This window comes from Carassius gibelio, chromosome A19 (assembly GCF_023724105.1).
Source record: "Carassius gibelio isolate Cgi1373 ecotype wild population from Czech Republic chromosome A19, carGib1.2-hapl.c, whole genome shotgun sequence".
Classification (NCBI taxonomy): Eukaryota; Metazoa; Chordata; class Actinopteri; order Cypriniformes; family Cyprinidae; genus Carassius; species Carassius gibelio.
The window spans coordinates 8,751,358-8,772,522 of NC_068389.1; the positions used below are offsets into that span (position 1 = coordinate 8,751,358).

At 37.0% G+C, this 21,165-nt stretch overlaps 1 protein-coding gene across 2 annotated transcripts; it reads left to right on the forward strand.

Moving 5' to 3' along the window:
* Window positions 1-174: 174 nt before the first annotated feature.
* LOC127935537 (eyes absent homolog 3-like) lies at window positions 175-20,913 on the forward strand. Of its 2 annotated transcripts, XM_052533494.1 has the most exons (19): window positions 175-340; window positions 6,093-6,207; window positions 6,516-6,565; window positions 7,406-7,512; window positions 7,831-7,914; window positions 7,995-8,058; window positions 10,094-10,203; window positions 10,441-10,578; window positions 10,791-10,870; window positions 11,114-11,294; window positions 11,971-12,140; window positions 12,375-12,458; window positions 12,557-12,646; window positions 12,718-12,776; window positions 12,974-13,134; window positions 16,101-16,215; window positions 16,383-16,504; window positions 17,448-17,548; window positions 18,495-20,913. In XM_052533494.1, the coding sequence occupies exons 2-19, from the start codon at window positions 6,184-6,186 to the stop codon at window positions 18,573-18,575; spliced, it is 1,821 nt and encodes a 606-aa protein (XP_052389454.1). In that variant the 5' UTR covers window positions 175-340; window positions 6,093-6,183; the 3' UTR covers window positions 18,576-20,913. The 2 variants fall into 2 exon arrangements, with proteins under 2 accessions (XP_052389454.1, XP_052389455.1); XM_052533495.1 differs by lacking the exon at window positions 10,441-10,578.
* Window positions 20,914-21,165: the final 252 nt, after the last annotated feature.

The following is a 21,165-nucleotide window of genomic DNA, read 5'->3' on the forward strand; positions in this document are numbered from 1 at the left end:
ATTACATACTTTTAAAAAAGTAGATCTGTTTAACAGGATTTAAAAGGGGTTGTTTGTTTATTTATTTATTCAATTAATTGTTTGATTTAGTTCTTCCTGTTCAATCAATGGTCCACACTCCAGGACAGTAAGTGGCGGGAATGTACCTATCGTTTGTTTGCCAACCGCCATAAAACTCCAAAAGAAGAAGAAGATTATATTGTCCATTCTGCGCATGCGCGTTGCGAACTGTAGCGACTTCCTGCCAAATAGTTGTCCCTAACAACACACGGCGCCCCACCGAGGGAATTTCAGTTCAAGGAAAAATAAAGTTTCCTCGAAAGTAGCATTTAGTGACATGGTAAGTGTTTATTTCCCTTTAATGCGCCGTACATTGTGTATTTGAGCGCTTTAATGAGCTATTTAGTGTGAAATGGTAAGGTCAGTGAGCCACGAGCTAAATAACACACAGTGGCTAACTGGTCAAACTGTGCTAAACGCTACATTATCAAAGCTAACGTTACCACTTGGAAACAGCTTATGTTGTGTCCTCTTATGTTGTGTATGTCAGCCGTGTATTGCGTGTTTCCAAATGATTAACACGTTAAATGTGTGTAGTATCTTGGACATCGTCGGTGAACTAGGCACAGTTTTAAAGAGAAACGTTGTCTGTGTCTCAAACCCTATTAAGTGTCCTACATAGACTGCACTTTTGGGCTTCATAGAAACAAGACGTTGTTTTTGTAACGAAATACTAGAAAAATAGAGCACGAAATCAGATGTGGGATCCTCTCTTTCATTGGTCTCCCGTTTTTAAGTAATTAGTCTCTGCTATTGAGAGCCTCCTGTTGCTGTTTTTTTCCTTGATAGATTAATGCTGCGAACACATACACCAACTTCTAGCTGAGCTGACCTATATTTATATCTGACATAGATGTTTATAAATCTTTAATGTATGCATGACTGAATGTATACGAAAACATTAAAAAAAATAAAAAATCTGTTTTGTCTCAGAATTCTTAATGCGGAAGATGTGTATGCAGAAGGATGCATTAGAGAAAACAGTGAGGACATTTGCAAAAAAAAGCAAAGTTCTTTTTGAATTAATGTTGTTCTTTTGAACTTTGTCTTCAAAGAATCCTGTAAAATGTATGTATCAGGGTTTCAACAAATAAAAAAAAGCCAACCTTTTTCAATACTGATAATCAGAAATGTTTATTGAGAAACAAATCTGGAGGATCATGCATTTTAAATTATTACAATATTTCACAATATTACAGTTTTTACTGTATTTCTGACCAAATAAATGTAGCCTTTAAAAACGTAAGAAAAAATTAATTGCCTTCCCTCTTTTGAACTATTTTTATTCTTTCAACTTGAATTCAGTCATACACTCCAATACAATTTTACATGTTTGTAATGATTGAACATTGAAAATTAGGAGCCTGCAGCCAACAATAAATGTACATGTTACTGCAGTCCCATTTTTAATAAAGCTATTATTATTATTATTATTATTATTATTATTATTCTTTTAAGTAGAGCTTTATGGCTTAAAATTCTAATTAAAAGGAAAATATGCAACGGACTTTGTAAAACATCATAGAAACCTGCACCAGCTGTATAACTTAAAAAAGGTACCATGGTATGTTTGCTGTCTAGCTTAATCCAAGTTCATCTGGGGTCTAACCTAGTTCATCGTAGCTCAAACACAGTTAGTGTGGGTTCATGGGAAGGCTGATATACAGTGACATTGCCAACTACTGACCTGGCAAAGTGTTTTAAGTCATCTGTGCAGATCTATGTGAATAGGGATAGGTTTGACAAGGTTGTTTTCTGTACGTGAAAAACGCAAAGGAAATTCCTTTTTGGGTTTGTTTTGTTTTTAGCACGTCGTTGTTGTGTAAATCTTAGTGAAGTGTGTTTTTAAGACTTCCTCGAAATTAACAGTTTCGTCCATTTGCACCAACATAAAAGCATTCATTAAAAAAAAAAAAAAAAAAACATTTTATAAACCTATTAATTGATATTCATAGTTTGAACCTTGAACACAAATTAATTTAAACTTACAATTAGACATGCTCTCATATTCGTCATGCGACGAGAGGAAATCATGTAAATAATCATATTGATCTTAAATTAGGCCATCCTTAAAAATATATTTTTTATTTTTTTTTAAGTTTCAATGTAAAAAACAAAGGTGATGAACAAAAAAATTTTGGTGATGATGACGTAGGTATGAATTTCAACAAATTAGCATATTGTGACGTCACTGACTGGGTCTTCAACCCGTGCCTTCGGCGCATAATTTCAAACCTCATTTTGATGCAGGCTATATAGACCACAAACAAATTTAAATCTTTGTCAAAAACATGTTAATTGCATGAATTTCAGGTGAGAAGAAAAAAAAAAAGAGGTACTGTTTTACTTGCATCCACCGCTAGGTATCAATGCAACCTACAAATGAGAGACCGTTTACTTTGCTTTCTTGGGTTGTCACTTTTGTGAAAAAAATAATGTATGATTTGTGTGACAAGTGTTCATTGAATCGATTGTAAAATCAATTTTGCATGTCTAATTAAGTTTTATACGGCAAATAACACCAAATATAGGTAAATCCATGGACAACAGGCAGGACAAATGTAAAGACCAATATTTCTGATGATTTATTGGCGTGAAGTTAAGTGCACAATGACAAACATTGTGACATTGTGTTGCATTCGAATTTTAGGTGTGCATTAAGGAAGCTGCTTTATGAGCCCCGGTACTTAACAGTCCGTGTTCAATTCCATCTCGCCGCGTGCACAGCCGTGTATACACAACTTTCAAAGGTGGACGAGCTCGACACGCAGTAGCTGCTGTCTCATCTTTCACCTCGTGTACGCGCACCGTCTGTGCGGGTCTCAAAAAGATGTGGAAAGTTCTCAATGTGGAGAATATATTGTTTACATCAAAACTGAAACTAAGCTGTTCACACAGAATTAGGGCTGCACGTTCTCAAGTTTTTCATTAACCGTTAACCGAGGCCCTTAGCGGTTAATACTCGGTTAACCATAGTGTGCCATAGTAACCATAACCATAGTAATTTCCGGACATTGGCCGAAAAAAAAGGAATGTCCGACAAAATTTAATCTCTCCGGTCAAATTGTTCTATTAAAACTGCCTAATAATGCCGCCCATTAACACAATCTGAATTTGAGAATAAGCCTAAAATGTATAAGGCAAAAGGTAACAAGCAGGCTCCGCGGCCGCCTCGCTAAGGCTATGACTATGACTATGTTTGACACGTACAATATTTGAAAATCGATAATTATTTATTTATTTATTTAAATTACATTTATATCTGAATTTATGTCAACCTATAGACTTTCAAATATCAAAATGTCATGAATTAATATGTATTTTTGTACAAAATGACATATAAACATATTTTCCTATTATACTTTGCCTGGAAACGCTTCCAACAAGGCGTCGGTTCTATTTCTAGCATGCACGCGTCGAGCCGCGCCTGAGCCACGCGTCTCACGCAGGCAGTCGGCAAGCTCTAACCTGTTAACATGGGAACCGAATTAAAAACAGACACGCCACGCAGCTGAGATGCTTTCGCCACGCATCCAGTGTGTCCTGTCCGGCCTAATGATGCCCGGGTGTTGGCTGTTGAGATTACAACAACGAGATTGTACTTGAAGTATATCTAAGCACTGTATTGCAATACTTGCATTTTGCCCCGTCACTCGTATTAGCCCGCTTCATATTAGAAAAATGACTTCTTCTTGTGGACATTACAAATGTCTGGGAGCGCTCTGGCGGTCTCTGGTGGTGCAAAAATGTATTACAACTAAATTCAATGCACGCCATTGACGTCACTTAACCGAGCAAAATGTTTCACTCGGTTACACAATTTTTAACGGTTAATCGGTTAACCGGTTAACCATGGACACCCCTACACAGAATGCATATTTTGTGCATTTTCTAGAGGGACACCGTTGGACTCGCGGCTCGCACAAGAGTTTATTTATTTAACAATCCATGCATACATGACGCTGTTTTGTCTATAGTTCTTTAAGCAACTTAATGAATAATAATTGGTTCATAAAAATTATTTTAAATATTGTTGTTTTTTCACAGTCATGTAATCTAATTCTTTGAATAAACGTGCAGTAATATTTTGCTCTATGCGCTATCTTGAGGCCTCAGAAGAGAAGCAAATAGCTTTTCATCACCCTAACTGAAATTATGCATTTTAAATTCGAATACAATTCAATTTTGATCATATTTACGTAAAAATTCGAATTTAGTTTTTTCAGCTATTTTGACAGCCCTAGGCGATTCTAGCCCGAACCTGTATCTGTATGCATGAGTCAGTGATCGCAAACATTTTGTTTACTGCAGCCACAGCTGTCATTACCAAGCGCGAACCGTTGACTCTGACAGTGAATGAGAATATGAGACGATGCGAATGCACAGGCCACAGTGTGACATCCGTAAACCAATAGTGTAAACATAGATGATGTCACAGGGTATTTTTTTTTTATTAAGGAAGATAGCCTTCGTTTGTATGTAGGCCTAGGAAATTTATATATTTACTATTCTTAAATATAATTAATATTATTTTATTGCTTTTGTATTACCGTATTTTTCGGACTATAAGTCGCACCTAAGAATAAGTCGCATCAGTCCAAAAATATGTCATGATGAGGAAAAAAACATATATAAGTCCCACTGAACTAGAAGTCGCATTTATTTAGAACCAAGAAAAAACATTACTGTCTCCTGCCGCGAGAGGGCGCTATATGTTTTCAGTGTAGACTACAGGAGCAATGAGCAGCATAGAGCGCCCTCTCGCGGCTGTAGACGGTAATGTTTTCTTTTGGTTCATTTCTCTTAGTTAATTTCTCTTGGGTCATGTCAAATTAATTTTGATAAATAAGTCGCACCTGACTATAAGTCGCAGGACCAGCCAAACTATGAAAAAAAAAAAGGGTGACTTATAGTCCGGAAATATATACCGATACAGTAGTTGTTTGAAGAGCAAAAAAAATTGTCCGGTCTTAACGCAAATTTACAATCAGCAAGTCTGTCGGACTAAAAGCAAAAACGGCAAACAAGAATATTTTTAAGGATGGCTTTAACTGAGTAAGTATCATTATTTACTCACCTTTATGTTATTCCAAACCTGTATTTGTTTCCATTGTAGAAGATAAAATATAATATTTTGAGAAATGTCTAAGTCAGTGGTCTCCAATATTTGTTTGGACATTGATTTTCATTGGAAGAGTAAAAAAAACCCCAAAAGATTATATATTAGTCATGATGAGCAGGTTTAGAGTGACAAGTAAATAAATGATGGCAGAATTTTCAAACTAAGCTTTTAAAGATGGACTTCGCACGTTGACCTAAATTAATTGTTTTAATTTTCGGTTCACTTTTTTTTTTCCACACAATGAAGTTGTTTTACATATCCAGATCACGTTCCTTAGACATCGAGCTAGATGTTGCATAAGCATCGCTCAGAGCTACACGTGATTTACTAAATATTGTAGTCTAGCATTTACGTGAATGAAGCTTTAGCAAGCGTCTGTAAAATTGGCAAAATTGGTAAAAGTGTAAATGAGCGTCTGACCCGCTTTCTCTCTTTCCTGCTTGATTCTACAATTAAATGCAGTTTAAAGAAGGCACGGGGTGAATAAAATTAGGTTAGATCTTATCCTCTCCCACCTTTTGAATGTGACAGCTTGCGTAGAAACACCTAATGCCTTTGATATAATCAGAAAAAGAATACAAGCTTCCTAGTTTTCACCAAATGTAGGTTAGTATACATGTAAGGAGACACTGCAATATAATCCAGGCATGTGTGCTGGAAAGTGGGAGGGTTCGGAGGAAACATCTGGTGCTTTTGTGGGGGAGCCTCACGTGCCTCACCTGCCACCAGGGTGACTGTTGGATTAGGACCCACAAGACCCATTTTCCCCCTTGACTTTCCCATAATGCTCAGCTCCTCAGTGGCACACGCACACACCTGACAAGGATCGGCTCCAGTGAGATGGAGAGGCAGGGGCTGGAGGAGCATATATAAAGATGTCTCAGGATGTTGACTTGTGTCTTTCCTGCAGGGCCTTGGCCAAAGCAGAAGCAGCGGAAACTGCAGAGACTGACGGTGCAGATTTATCAGGGTGGACAGTGAAGACGTCCTCTCCCACAGCCATGGACGAATCGCAAGAGCTACCTGTGAGTACAGTGAACTTACTGACCAGTCAGGAATGAAGAAACATTCATATGTAGTTGACAACAAGAGCAAACTACTTTGTTTTTGACTTTGAGATATTCAGTTAAAAAGGGTGCTAAAACTGGACATTATTTCTTTTCATAATTTTAATCACTTTATAAGCACCTTTATTACTTTTATAGCAAGCCACTCCGAAGGACACTGCAGTCACTGCTTGAAATGTTACACATTATTGTGTTAAATGTCTACTGTTAATAATTCAACACCATGAGAGACATAACCCTTTCTTTCTGTTGTTTTGATCGAATAGACAAAAAAAGCTCGGCATGATCCAGAAGTGAGTCAAGAGGGTGATTCACGGTGGGTCCATGTGCTTTTTCATTACATGGAGTGGTACATTTGATATTTTCATATGTAGCTTGCATATAGACTACAGCTTGCTAGTTCAGGATTTGGCTGCTAGGATAAAGGATGAAGATGCCATTGTAAACAGTACAGATCAGGGAACTGGGTATAAGATTGTAATCTTTTTTTATTACCACTATGCACTTGAGCAAGTTGAAAAATGAGGGTAAAGAGAAAGAACAGAGAGTTTCTTGTCAGAGTGAAGTATGATTTCCTTTTGGATAACTGGCAAACTTCAATCACACTTTATCTTTTATCAGAATGTCAAGACATAAAAAAACAAGGCATCAGAAGGGCTGCAGTCAATACTTTAATCTCATGCACAAGATTAAAGACATTTTGAAGATGACAGTTTTCAAACCTTATCTTAAAGACTTATTTTAGGAGCTGGGTTGACAACTGATTTCCCCATTTCTTCATTTTAACAAGCCAATGTCAATTCTTAAATCTCAAGTTCAGTCTTGTAGTCTTATTATGTTTTTTTAGTTTTGTTTTTTAAGTGCGTTAATAAAAACAAAAACAATATTTGTTAATGCACCTCCCATCCAAAACATTACAGTAGTCTGTGTGCTTTGTTGCTATAAAAAGAGTTTGTACAAAATCTGCCTTTATGAGCAAATTTAAATTTACAGTGGATCCACTGTTAGTTGAGAGAAAAATGTACATGTTCTAGAATCATTATGGAATTGAGATCTGAATCAAATCAAGGGGTTGTGAATCAGAATCATATTGTTACAGACGTGATGGCCATTCTTGTGTCACTGGGACATGCTCCTAAAAGTTGTTATTTTGCAGAAGTGTGGCTGCTAATGACAGCAGTGACTCCACTAACCAGAACAAATCGGCTGGTCAACCAGAGGTCAATTCATATCCACCGTCTTCTGTCCCACACTTACACACAAGTAAGGAGCTTTTAAATTTCATCTGAAATGTATTGTAATATTATATATTTTAAATAAATGCAGTGTAGAGGACATACTATTTTTTTAAATAATGTCATTTTTACTGTTTTACTTCTTGTATTACACATTTTAAATACTTTGAAGTTCTCTTATTGAACTGATAGTTCTGTTGATTGAAACCTTTTTTTTCCTGTTATTTTAAATAGATAAATTGAAAATTGCTGAAAGACTATAGTGTCCATACCTGTTTTTAATATGTGTAAACATTATGCAACCTGTCAATCCCTCATTCATTCATTCATTCATTGTCTCCGGCAGTGCCTGGAGGTCCAGAACAGTCAAATCAAGAGACGATATCAAGATCCCAGGGCTGTGTCACAGAAAATGCATATGCTCACAATGGTAAGGCTTGTTGCTGTCATGCTCAGACTTTTATTTAACGCATTATACATTTGTAACATAACATCCTCATTTTTCTACAGCAGTGACATGCAAAGACCTCACCACAGCCACTGAATATACCTCACAGATCTACCAAGGAAGCAAGTAAGTACTGGAAGTTGTTTACTATTAGTGGGTTAGTATCTTTTAAAATGCAGTCGATGATGGCTTTATAAATCATAAAACCTGCACTGAATGTAGTCGTGCAGTAGTCTAGTTTGCTTGCTTAATACACTGCTGGTCTTATTGTGTATTTGCATAATTGTTATATGTTTCAATACATAATATTGTTTGGATTTTAACTTTATTTTATATGATTATATTATATATAATAATTATATTTATAGTTTTACTAAGTGTGTGTGTGTGTTTGTGTATATAGTCGTGGCCAAAAATATATGATCAAAGAAGGCTTTGAACATTTTTCTGCATTGTTAATCTTTTTGATCTTTTATTTAATACATTCACAAATGTATCCTTTCATTGGATAATAAGAATTTAAAATGGGGGGGGGTATTATTATGAAATAAATGTTCTTCTCTTATACACACATTATTTATATTATATTACTTATACCCTATTATTCAATACTTTTTGAAACTTTTTGAAACCTCTATTTGCCAGTTTAACAGGTCTAAATGTTCTCCTATAATGCCTGATGAGGTTAAAGAACACCTCACAAGAGATCAGAGACCATTCCTTCATCCAGAATCACTCCAGACCCTTCAGATTCCCAGCTTCTCCTCTTCAGTTCACTCCTCTCATTTTCTGTAGGGTTCAGGTCAGAGGACTGGAATGGCTATAGCAGAAGCTTGGTTTTGAGCTCAGTGAACCATTTCTGTGTTGTTTTTGAGGTTTTGTTTGGGTTATTATTATACAGTTGGAAGATCCAAACATGGCCCATTATACGTTTTCTAACAGAGTCAGTCACTTTTAGATTTTTTATCTGTTGGTATTTGATAGAATCCATGATGCCATTTGTCTAAACAAGATGTCCAGGACCTCCAGCAGAAATATAGGCCCACAACATCAAAAATACAGCAGTATTGTAACATTGTACACATGGGGTACTTTTTATCCCTGTTTTCACCAAACCCATCTTGGGTGTTTGCTGCTAAAAAGCTATTTTTTTTTTAGTTTCATCTGACCATAGAAACCAGTCCCATTTGAAGTTCCAGTCGGGTCTGATAAGTGAATATGCTTTAGTTTGTTTTTGGATGAGCTAGGAGAATTTTTCTTGAAACCCTCCCAAACAACATGTGTTGATGTAGCTGCTGTTTGACAATTTTTTTAAAGGTTTTCTGAACCAGAAACTCAACTATTTTCTGCAATTCTCCAGCTGTGATCCTTGGAGAGTCTTTAGCCACTCATACTGACCTCCTCATCATGCATTAGGACGATATAGACACACGTCCTCATCCAGACAGATTCATAACATTTTCTGTTGATGGGAAATTATTAATTATTGCCCTGTGTTGGAAATGGGAATTTTCACTGCTCTAGCTCTTTTCTTAAAGCCAACTCACCAATTTGTGGAGCTCAATTATCTTTTGCTGCACATCAGAAATATATTCTTTGTTTTTTCTCGTTGTGACGGATGATTATGGGAATTTGATCTTTGTTTCCTCCTTTCTGTGAAACAGGAAGCCATGTCTGAATAATTTCATATTTATAATCATGCTGGAGTGCTCAGAACTGTGAATATGAATGGGAATATACTTCGGAGATATTTTACTCATAAGAATTTCTAGGGGTGCCAATAATTGTCCAACGAGTATTTGAGAAAAACCTTTATTTCATAATAGTATTCCCCCCGTTTTAAATTCTTATTATCCAATGAAAGGATACAATTTTTTTTCTTGTTTAAAAAAAAAAAAAAAAAGGATTAAAAATGCAGATCAATTTTTAGAGACTTTGATCATATTTACCAAGGGGGCCAATATTTTTGGCCACGACTGTAAATATATAAATATATAAAACATGAAATTTTGAAAGCAAATCTTCTGTTAAAACTATCAAAATTAGAGTTAGATCAACTTTAAAATCATGCTAAGATCATACTAATTAAATCTAGCGGTCTCCCTAAGTTAAGCGGTGTTATTAAATGTTCAGCTAGTAACTCTCCTCCATTATTCTTCAGCACTGCTGTCACTGCATATGCCAGTCAAGTGGCTTTCCCCTCCCTGGGCCAGTCGACCGTATACAGCGGCTTTCCTCAGTCCGGCCAGACGTACGGACTGCCACCATTTGGTCTGTGCTTCACCCAGTTGCCGTCTGTGCTTTATTTCCTCTGAACACTTCACCCAAACTCATTCCACTTAACCCTCACCCTGCATTCACACTGTACGCTGGCAGTCAGATTCATGTTCATGTCTCAATGTTACATCCTGTTCTTATCCTCCCTTTAATCACCTTTTTCATCTCTGCATCCCCTCTCTCCTCCACCCTTTTCCCTCTCCTGCTTCATCTATCCATGCACGGCCTCAGGCACCATGTGGCCAGGCTTAAAGACAGAGTCGCGGCTGCCCGAGGCACCCTCTGTTGGTCAGACGGGGTTTTTCAGCTTCAGCTCAGCCTATACCTCAAACCAACCCAACCAGATCCACTACTCCTACCCCAGCCAAGGCAAGCCTGCTACCGCTCTCTCTCTCTTTCTTTGTGTTTCTACACGCTCTCTGCACCTCACAACCTTATCAGGGACCGCTGAGGAGAAAGACCCATCCAGTTCCATCAGCCAAAACCACTTCCATTAACAGCATTTCATTCAGTAATTCTAATCATGATCGGATGCTTTGGTTGTTTGACATCCTGTATAACTGTTCTTTATCCCCAACCAGGCTCCTGTTTCACTACATCCAGTGTGTACACTAACATCCCCCCAGCTACTGCTGTGACCACAACTGCTGGCACACATCAGGTGAGTCCATCTCCAGTGAAGAGAGAATGCTTTTACATTATCTACAGACTTGGAGCAAAAATAATAAAACATCCGTACTTGACAGTGATGTATGTTGCAATATACAATTTCTTATGGAAAACTGATTCAAAAACATGAAAAAGAAAAGATTCTTAAAGGACACCGTGAAACTACCAGATTGTTTTGTTGAACAAACAATGAACATGATGTAAACTTCTTAAATCTTAAGTTGTTTTCCTCCAGGAGTTTTCAGGTTACAACTCTCTTGGTCCGAGTCAGTTCTCGCAGTACTACGCTCCTCCTCCCAGTTACCTGTCGGCTGGGTTGCCCAGCAGTGATCGAGATGGAGCAGGTGTCGTGGCACCTGGATATCCAGCCATTAAAACTGAAGGCAGTGCCTCAGCAAACCTGCCCGACACAACAGGTGTGTCATCATCATCCCTCTGTAACTGCACAATAAACCTCAATATTTAAGAACTTTGTAAATACTAGTAGTAGAAATTCTCCCCACCTTCTGTAAATGGCTAAAAATGTTGTTTAAAGTGTCCAAAAAGACAGTAAAGACATGACTTTTGCTCTAATTCTAATGTAAAAGGTCACCTGGTTTGATTAGGAGTGTGCATCTCATTTAATGGATTGGACACAACACAGCATAAGAAATTATAAATTAAATAATAAGAAATGTGTCTTGAGCGGTATCAAATCGGTATCTAATTTCTTGAATCAGCATATTAGAATGATTTCTAAAGATTAAAAATTCAGCTTTGCACTACAGGAATAAACTATCAAATGAAAATACTGTATATTACTATAGAAAATAGTCGTGCAATCGTATACAGCCTTGGTAAGCATAAGAGACTTTCTAAAACATTTTGAAATAATATTGACTGCATATTTTCTTTTGGTTAATTTATGACTTAATTCAGCTGTAATTAATATAATTATTAATTTGAGTATTAAAAGTATTGCAGTAGTAGCATTTTTAATAATAAATGGGAGCAAAACTGTTGCCCTGTACAGTGCTGGACTAGATGATCATTGCGGATGCCTTCATTCTTCTGGCTCTCACTGCAGTTCATGTTCTTTGCTCATTTTATCAGATGCATCCCCAGGTGGGACGCTCCCAACAGGTGTGGCTCTGCCTGATGGGATGGCCCTGCCCACAGGAGAAAGGGACCAAGATGAGACAAACTGCAAAAATCCTCCTGGCAAAGCTAAAGGCAAAGCCAAGAAATCTGATGGTTCCCAATCCACAGACAATGACCTTGAGGTAATGTAGCAACCTTGCATAGTTTTATTCACATTCTGAAGTCCAAAGAGTATGGGAATGGTGACTCGAAGTAAAATGCATTAAATTGAGCTTGCTCAGCTAAACAGATGGTCAGGGTCTTTATTTTTTGCTAAATGTACTAAAATATAGAGGAGAGCGATGAATCATTAGATGAGCATAATGGATTGGACAACAGCCAGTTGCAAAAAAAACATAAACTCTTTCTTTTCTCAGCGTGTCTTCTTGTGGGATCTGGATGAAACCATCATCATTTTCCACTCTCTTCTTACCGGCTCATTTGCACAGAAGTTTGGCAAGGTACAGAACTGCTTTGCAGAATCCCAAACTGGCAGAATACCCGTTTTTTTCACCTTCTCACGTTCTTGCTGTTTCCTTGAATGCTTTTATTTATTCAGGACCCAGCGACCGTTCTCAATCTGGGTCTTCAGATGGAGGAGCTGATCTTTGAGCTCGCCGACACGCATCTCTTCTTCAATGATCTGGAGGTAAGCAGAGTGAAACAAGGGTGAGTTTGCTTTGTTCATGGAAATAACATTTGCCCCTCCTCTCAACACAGGAATGTGATCAGGTCCATGTTGATGATGTCGCCTCAGATGACAACGGACAGGACCTGAGGTAATGAAACCTTCATGATGAGCTTTCCAGCAATATTACATCTCCTTAAACTAGCTTTAAACTAGTCTTTCGCTCATAACCTCAAAACACACATTTTGCCATTACATCTATGACAAAGGCTTTGTGTAAAAGCTCTTGGTAATTGTTTTTTAGTTTAGTCTGTAAGAACACATCTAATAGTGATCATTCTGGCCTAGCAACTACAGCTTCTCCAGCGATGGCTTCAGCGGGCCCAGTGCGGGCGGTGGTCCAGGGTCCACCTCCACGGTACAGGGAGGAGTGGAGTGGATGCGTAAGCTGGCCTTCAGATATCGCCGGCTCAAAGAGATCTACAACGGATTCAAAGGGAATGTGGGAGGTGAGAGTGTGTCTCATAATTTTGCTCCAAGCCACGCTGCATGCAGGGTTCTAAATTAACACCCGCCAACCCGCCAAATGCGGGTTAAAATTAATTTTGGCGGGTGTTAATTAAAACTTACTAGCCAGTTTGGCTGGTGATGCATGACATGAGGTTCTGTTCTCGGTCATTTATCCCCCTGGCAGAACTTCCTACATTTCCCACGAACACTGTGCTGTAATGCTACGTGATGACGTTTCATATGCTCATTGGCTGCACGCAGTTTGCAGGGAAACCAGCGCGAAAAAACATGGAAACGAATAGCGTCCATCAGAAAACACAAGGAAGAAGAACGAATGGAGCCAGAGCAGGGAGCATAGACTGAAAGAGGAGGGAGTTAGCTATTAAAGAGAAAAATTAAGATTAAACCAAATGTGGCGGTGGTTGGGACAGATTTCTGTGGGCGAAAAGAGGAACGAGGCAGGGGATGAGGATATTACGGAGAGCCCCGCACGTCACCTGTAGGAGAAAGATAAAAAAAAATCAATCCGTGACGACTGTTTTGCAATCCGTCCCCTCAGTTTATAAACCGTACTCACAAATTCATAAACTGTTCCCTCGGTTTAACAAATTGTACCAACGGATTAACAAACCGTGCCCACGAATTCCCAATCCGTGCGCTCAGATTTTGTAAAACGTACCCTCGGTTTTTGAATCTGTACCCACGAATTCATAATCCGTGCGCACACTTTCACAATCCGTTCCCTCGGATTTGTATTTGTAAACTGACACGCATTTGTAGCTCCGCAACCACCAGCAGATTCAATTCTGTTTATTAAACATTATTTTTCATAGTATACAATGAGTGCACGATCAGCATTCACAAATAGTCTTCTTTTTCGTGTTTATTTTAATAGTGATTATTACATTAATCACCAATAGGATAAGACACAGCCGCCTGTGTTTTATGACCCCCCAAAAAAAAAATGCTAAAAAGAAAAAGAAAATAAGGGTAAAAAGCAATACAAAACAAATAATATGCCGGTTATGTTTTCATTCCTTTTCTCTCTAACTGAATGCAATGTTATTTTCGGCCTCATTATTTATTAATAACATTAACAGTGAAACATGCATCTAACTCAGGCAGGTGGGGTGGATGGAGCTTAGTATAATAAAATCACAAAAATAAGTCTTCATGCATGTTAAGAGAGAATTGTACACAAGCATTTACAAAACTGTCAAAGTTTATTTAAAAATAAAGCAATTCATGAATTATTTTCTTGTACTCATTTATTTAGCCTACAAATTAAAATGATAAAAATAACTTTATTTTTATCATTATTATATATTATTATTATACAGGTTATGCATAAGAATCTTTTATCCAAAACAATTAACAACAGGAACAGGAAAAAAACAGGAAAAAATTACTCCAGAGTTAGTCACAATGCCAGGTTTATTGTACAATAATAATCAGTTGCTATTAAAAGATTATTCCTTTATTATTAATAAACCTATTCCACATAATAATAGTCAATAAAACTGCATGTTAACAGGAGCTTGCTGCATGAATCTGTGAGTACGGTTTACAGATTGGTGGGAACGTATTGCGAAAGTGTGCGCACGGATTATGAATTTGTGGGTACGGATTCAAAAACCGAGGGTACAGTTTACAAAAACTGAGCGCACGGACTGGAAATTCGTGGGCACAATTTGTTAAACCAAGGTAAAAGTTTATGAATTCGTGAGTACGGATTATAAACTGATGTTTTTCATGCCAACAATGTTAATAAAATGATCCAATGCATTTAGTGGCACTCATAATTTTTTATTTTTACCGGAAAAAAAAATGGCTAGTGGAAATTCTGATTCTGACATTGGCTGGTGATCAAAAAAGTTAATTTAGAACCCTGGCTGCATGTTCCCAACACTGTTCCCACACGGTGGCGCTGTTACTGTACCATTGTTAGTCAGGTAGTCTTTCCCTGCTTTCCTCTCATATTTAGTTAATATCTAATCAGGAATACTGGAATGAAGTTTAAGACGTCCTCGTGTGTGCTGTCTGATTGAATTGACATAGGTTGTGTGGAAGAGCTGCTTTATTGTTCCTAAATATAACGATAAAGATACAGTTTTTTTTAAAACAGTTCTAAATTTTAAAGAATGGCAGAAGCCGCAACACAACTATTAACAAAAACACAGATTAAATACCTTTAATTCACTATTTATAAACTCCAATATTTAGCTTAAAGGATGAAACTGGCTTTTTAACTTTTCCACAATTAAATGTTTTAAGTGCTGCTCCAGAGAGAGAGAGAGAGAGAGAGATGCTGATAACAATCAAAGAATACTAAGTAAATAAATAAAAAACTAGGTCATGTACACCTAAAATAAACAAATCATATATAAAAAAAATAATGGATATATAGATAAATAAATAAAGTCAAAAACAACAGTAAGGAATGGGCCATAGAATCTACATCAGAATTTTGTCATTGCTGAACATTACATTTATTAGTTGTGTTACATGGATTAACTAGCTATACGGACCAGGTTCAGCAGTATCTTTAAGTTACTACTTCTCAATAAGCTTTATATGCATGTATGTATTTTGGTAACACTTTAGAATAAGGTTCCATTAGTTAATGTTAGTTAACTATTTTCGTTAACATGAACTAAGCAAGAACAATCCTTCTACAGCATTTATAAGTCTTAGTTCATGTTAATTTCAACATTTACTAATGCATTATTTAAATCAAAGGTTGTGCTTGTTAACATTAGTTAATGCACTGTGAATTACCATGAACTAACAATGAATAACTGCATTTTCATTAACTAACATTAACGAAGATGAATAAATACAGTAATAAATGTATTATTCATTGTTTGTTCATGTTAATTAATACATTAACTAACATTAACTAATGGAACCTTATTCTAAAGTGTTACCTGTATTTTAATGTCAGTATCTTCTGCTGATCTTGCAGGTCTTCTGAGCCCAATGAAGAGAGACCTACTGCTCAGACTGCGCTCTGAGATCGAGACTGTTACAGATGCCTGGCTGAGCACTGCCCTCAAATCTCTCTTGCTCATTCAGACAAGGTGAGGCCTGTATCTGTTCTCAGAACATGCATGGTTTAGAGGAAATCATCCCAACCACTTCAAGGCATTAAACGATGTGTGTGATGTGCCAGAGCGACACGCTAAACCGGTTTTCAGTGTAGATCCTTCAGCTTTCATTGAACAGTTTCTCTGGTGTTTGTTCACAGGGGCAGATGTATGAATGTTCTGGTCACCACCACTCAGCTGGTTCCTGCTTTAGCTAAAGTGCTTCTATATGGACTGGGTGACGTCTTTCCCATAGAGAACATCTACAGCGCCACTAAAATAGGTAATGGGTTTGGTTTACCAAAAATTTTCAGACATTTACCAGAGTTTGTACGGTCATGAAAAACCTGGAAAAGTCATGGAAAAATAAATAAACCCAGAGAGTTTTGGAAAAGTCATGGAAATTTGTTTTGCAAATCTTGTATTATATAATACATGTTTAATCAGGTCCTGAATATTGGTGTGGGATCACTAATAGTTTTACTCATTCCCCCAGGTTTCGTATTTATAGTGCGGGAAATTCCTGCAAGCATTTATTCAATATAGCATGTAGGTTAGATGTAAAGAAGTCCAAACAGAGTATCAGATCAACTCAACAGCATGAGTGATTCAATGGCGCCATGTCTTCTCTCTTTCACTCTCAAAACGGCTTCCCATCACACCTCGCTTGCATTTCGGGGTAGATGATAGCATTGCCACTTAGGGTCAATGTTGCATTATCACAAAAATATCATTTGCACATCTTGTAAAGTCTTTTTAAACTAATCAGTTCTCCAGTGATGGTTTTCTATGCACTCACAGTCACATCAGAAGCACATAAAACTTCCTTGCGAGTACCAAATTGAGTTTTTGCAGCTTAGGCAGTCAAATATACACAAAATGATGTCAAAAAAGTGTTTTATAAATAAAAGCGACGTGACTTTACTGGAGTGCTGATTGCAGAGCTTGTGCAAACATCCACATTGCTATGATCACGTGCTTGCTTTACCTTTCTTAATCATTTTGGAGCTTTCATCCACTTTCGTTATATAGAAGAGATATCAAGATATTCTTTGAAAATCCGCCTGTTCCACTGTATAAAATATATGGTTTTGAATAAATGACGACAGTGTGTTCATTTTTGGGTGATCTTTTGCTTTAAAATCATTGTCTAAATCTGATGAACTGAGCACAAGGATAAATGTAGATGTTCTGTGTAACACATGATCTGTAACTTCTGTTCACAGGAAAAGAGAGCTGCTTCGAACGCATCACCTCTCGCTTTGGGAAGAAAGTGACCTATGTTGTTATAGGGGACGGTCGTGATGAAGAGTTTGCAGCAAAGCAGGTACAAGCAGGTTTTTTTTTATTTTTTTTATGTAATTTATTCCTGTTATCAAAGTTGACTTTTTTTAGACTCCAGTCTAAAGTGTCACATTATCCTTCAGAAATCATTCTAATATGCATATTTGCTACTTTATTGTCCTCGAAAGAAAATTATGGATGACATGTTGTTGCAAGCACATACAGTAAACAAAAATAAGAGTAAAGAATGATAAAGATCTATCCATATAAACACTTGTTAAACAAATTTACAGATACAATTACAAGATTTCTCATACAGATTTAATTTACACAATGGGACTCTATATCTTCTACAAGAGAGAAGCAGTTCATACTGTCAGTGCAGGAAATGAGTGATCACCAAGAGTCCTGTCCATCTGATTGAGAATGCATTCCTCAGGTTAAGATGTTCATCATGCCCATCAGTTTTCACCGCCAGGTGCATCAACTTAGATTTAAGCTGTACTCACAGGTTACCAAACCATACCGCAATACCGTACCTAACAATACTTTCTAAAACAGCCTCATAAGATTCTTGTTCACTTCATAAAGATCTAACCTGTGTAACAAATACAATCTCTTTTGCAATAATTGCTAGAGTGCAAAGCCATAAAAAGACGAGCTTCCACGTTATTTTTGTGATAACTGATATCTATTTTTTGTGAGGATTTTTTTTTTTTTTTTTCAAGATTTTTTGATGAATAGAAAGTTAAAGAAATGAGCAATATCATGCATGCCTCCTTGCTGAATAAAAGTAATAATTTGTTTCTTAATGACTGGAAAATGCTTAAGCTAGCGCATTTATTAATGTTCTGACTCTCCCAGCTGAACTGGCCTGACATGAAGGTTCACAATTGTTGCTTTTATTCTATTAACTTGTGTTTTCATAGAAAGTTCCCTTTATTGAACTTGTTATGTTTGATCTAAACCGTGTGCCCGTCACTCTTTAGCACAACATGCCGTTTTGGCGAATCTCTTCTCACGGAGACCTGATTTCCCTTCACCAAGCTCTGGAACTGGACTTCTTATAGATGGAGCTGGAGGTAAGACATGATCTCTCCGGCTGCACCCATCAGCAATCCCATCCACACTAGCCTTGTCCAGCGCAGCCTTGGAGCAGCTGACGTAGACTCTGGGACATTACAGCTGTCATAGACAAGAACTCAAGATGATCTGTGACACGATCTCACAAGCCCTCCATTCCCTCAATGGCAGCTATCCTCCGCCTAGGTTGAATCTCGCACTGGGACGCCACACAACCATACATGAGGAAAAGAGGGGAAAAAAACTCCCATTCTCACCGCATCTTTCTCTTGGAAAAAGGATGTACTTTAAATCTTCAGCTTAACTGGATTCACCAAAGGAACAACCCACGACCAAAGGTCTGCACTGGTAAAGAGACTTAGGAGTGAACTTAATAGAAGTCGCTTTTTTTTTGCATTCTTTTTAAAGGGCTGAAAAGTAAGTTGGAGTCATTTTGATTTGCACTCATTCCAAAGGTCAGGATAATGGTTCTTATCAGATGTCAGGTGACATGCTTTAGAAGCCTCTAAGAAATGATGCAATTATTTCAGTCCTACAACAGATCGCAGATATGGCCTGTTTAATATCTGTCTACAGATGGTACCTACAGGGTTTAGCATAGATCCCATTTCATTTTTACAGTATCTATATACACATTTTCCTAAATATTCCTCAGTTCCAGGAATCTACTTTAATTTACCCTTTAAACACACATCATCGTTTCTGCTTTAAATTAGGCAATTTGAATTATAGAGTGCCTAATGGAAACAATTTCTTTTTGTATATTTTGTCCATCATTTTTGAAAGAATAAATTGCCCAAAAATTAGAATTGGCATAATGATTTACATTACTTTCGTTCCAAAGCCATATGACAAACATGAAACATGAAAAGAGATGTTTAGAAGAATGTTCATGCTGCACTTTTGAGCTTCAAAATGCAAAAATCACCATAATATAAGTCAAATACGTTTAGACTGTTATATACTAGAAGTCATATAATGAGGAACAAACCTGCAATTTAATTATTCACAAACAATCTTCCCCTTCGCTGTAGCTCTGAAGTCTAATTCTGTCATCAGACCTAATCAACAGCTGAAACTTGGTGTGACATTTCTTGTTGAAGTTGAATGCAAATGAAGAGATTCCTGCAATGGGAAGATTTTCAGTGAACGTCTTCAGATTTTTGGCTAACCCATTTCTTTAAAATCCATATTAAGGTGAACATAGGCTCCTGGAATGATACTATCTCATTAGAAATATAACTTGATATTTGATATAATGCAATTATGAGCCACATGAACTAACTGCATTCATGTCTCCTGAGAAAAATCAAATGGCTGACTGGGATTTTGCTAAATTACCTAAATTACCTCTTGCATATAGCCAAAATGACCCATCGATTTGAAGCTGCAAGGCCCCAGCCTGTGACCGTTTTCTTTCCATTGTACATGTTTGGGAGAAAAACTGTGTGATCGTGTGCAATACATTTCAGTGATAAAGAATTGTTTCAATTTTGGTTGAAGGTGGTTTTACGAGCAGGTTTGGGTGTTAAGATTCCTAACTGCTGCAAGATTTTGACTGAACATTACTGAGCCTGAAGAAAAAGCATTTTTATTCAAGCAGCTTTGACAATTAAGAATGTGTACTCTTTGTTGTTTGCATAGGTGTGTGTGTGTCTGTTTCTTTTCCTGTATATATTTATATTGTGCCTTTCTAACTATAATCGCCATTCAGTAAATGTATTATCTTAAAGGGAATTACTGAAATTTGACAAACATATGCAATGACAAACATATGTTTGTATTTGTTTTTCTGGTGAAGTGTTACCCTTGACTCGTAGGTCAATGCTGTTACCTGGCATTTTCTTTTAGTTTGGTGTTTTTTTAAGTGTGCTGACTTCATCTCTGCAAAAATCATTTTTCTCCATAGCTCAACCAATCAGATGCTGTTGTTCTTAAACTTGAATAAAAAAAAACTGCTCTTCTGGTGCATTTTTTATTTTTATTTTATTTTTCTCTCAATGTCCTACTTTGTTCTTTGCATTTTTCAGGAAAAAAAAATGAGTCCCTGTAAATCGTCTGTTATCTGCACAAGCTGAAGATACATGACTATCATCATGAGATCTTGGGATTTGTTACTAATGCATAGACAATCAAAGGATGTAATGGCTCTCTTAGCCAGAGAATAAGCGCTCTATCTAACCCTGGGATTAAGCTTGAGCTTTTAGATCAGTAGATGAACCTCTGGCATATTCAGACTGAAACTGGCTGAAGAAGCAAATATCTATCTGTACACTTTATGGTTTTGTGTAAGTGATGTTCATTAAATACTTTGAGGCTGGCCTACCTGCTTGGTTTGTTCATCTCTGTTTCATAATTGTGCGAATCTCATGAAAACACCTTCTAGGACAAATTTCAGCCTTAAATCTTTTGATTTAGGTTTTAGCTTGTTGTTTTATTATTATTATTATTATTATTATTATTATTCACTTTGGTTCTATTTTCCCAAGTAAGGTGTATATTTTCATAAATCCAAAGTGATCACACTTTTTACATCGCTAGTCCTCTCAAATCTGCTCTCATTACAGTTATACATAT

Coding starts and splice junctions, on each gene's coding strand:
- LOC127935537 (XM_052533494.1), top strand. CDS start 6,184: ATGGACGAATCGCAAGAGCTACCT. Junction 6,208..6,515: donor ACGAATCGCAAGAGCTACCT/GTGAGTACAGTG, acceptor TTGATCGAATAG/ACAAAAAAAGCTCGGCATGA. Junction 10,871..11,113: donor CAACTGCTGGCACACATCAG/GTGAGTCCATCT, acceptor GTTTTCCTCCAG/GAGTTTTCAGGTTACAACTC.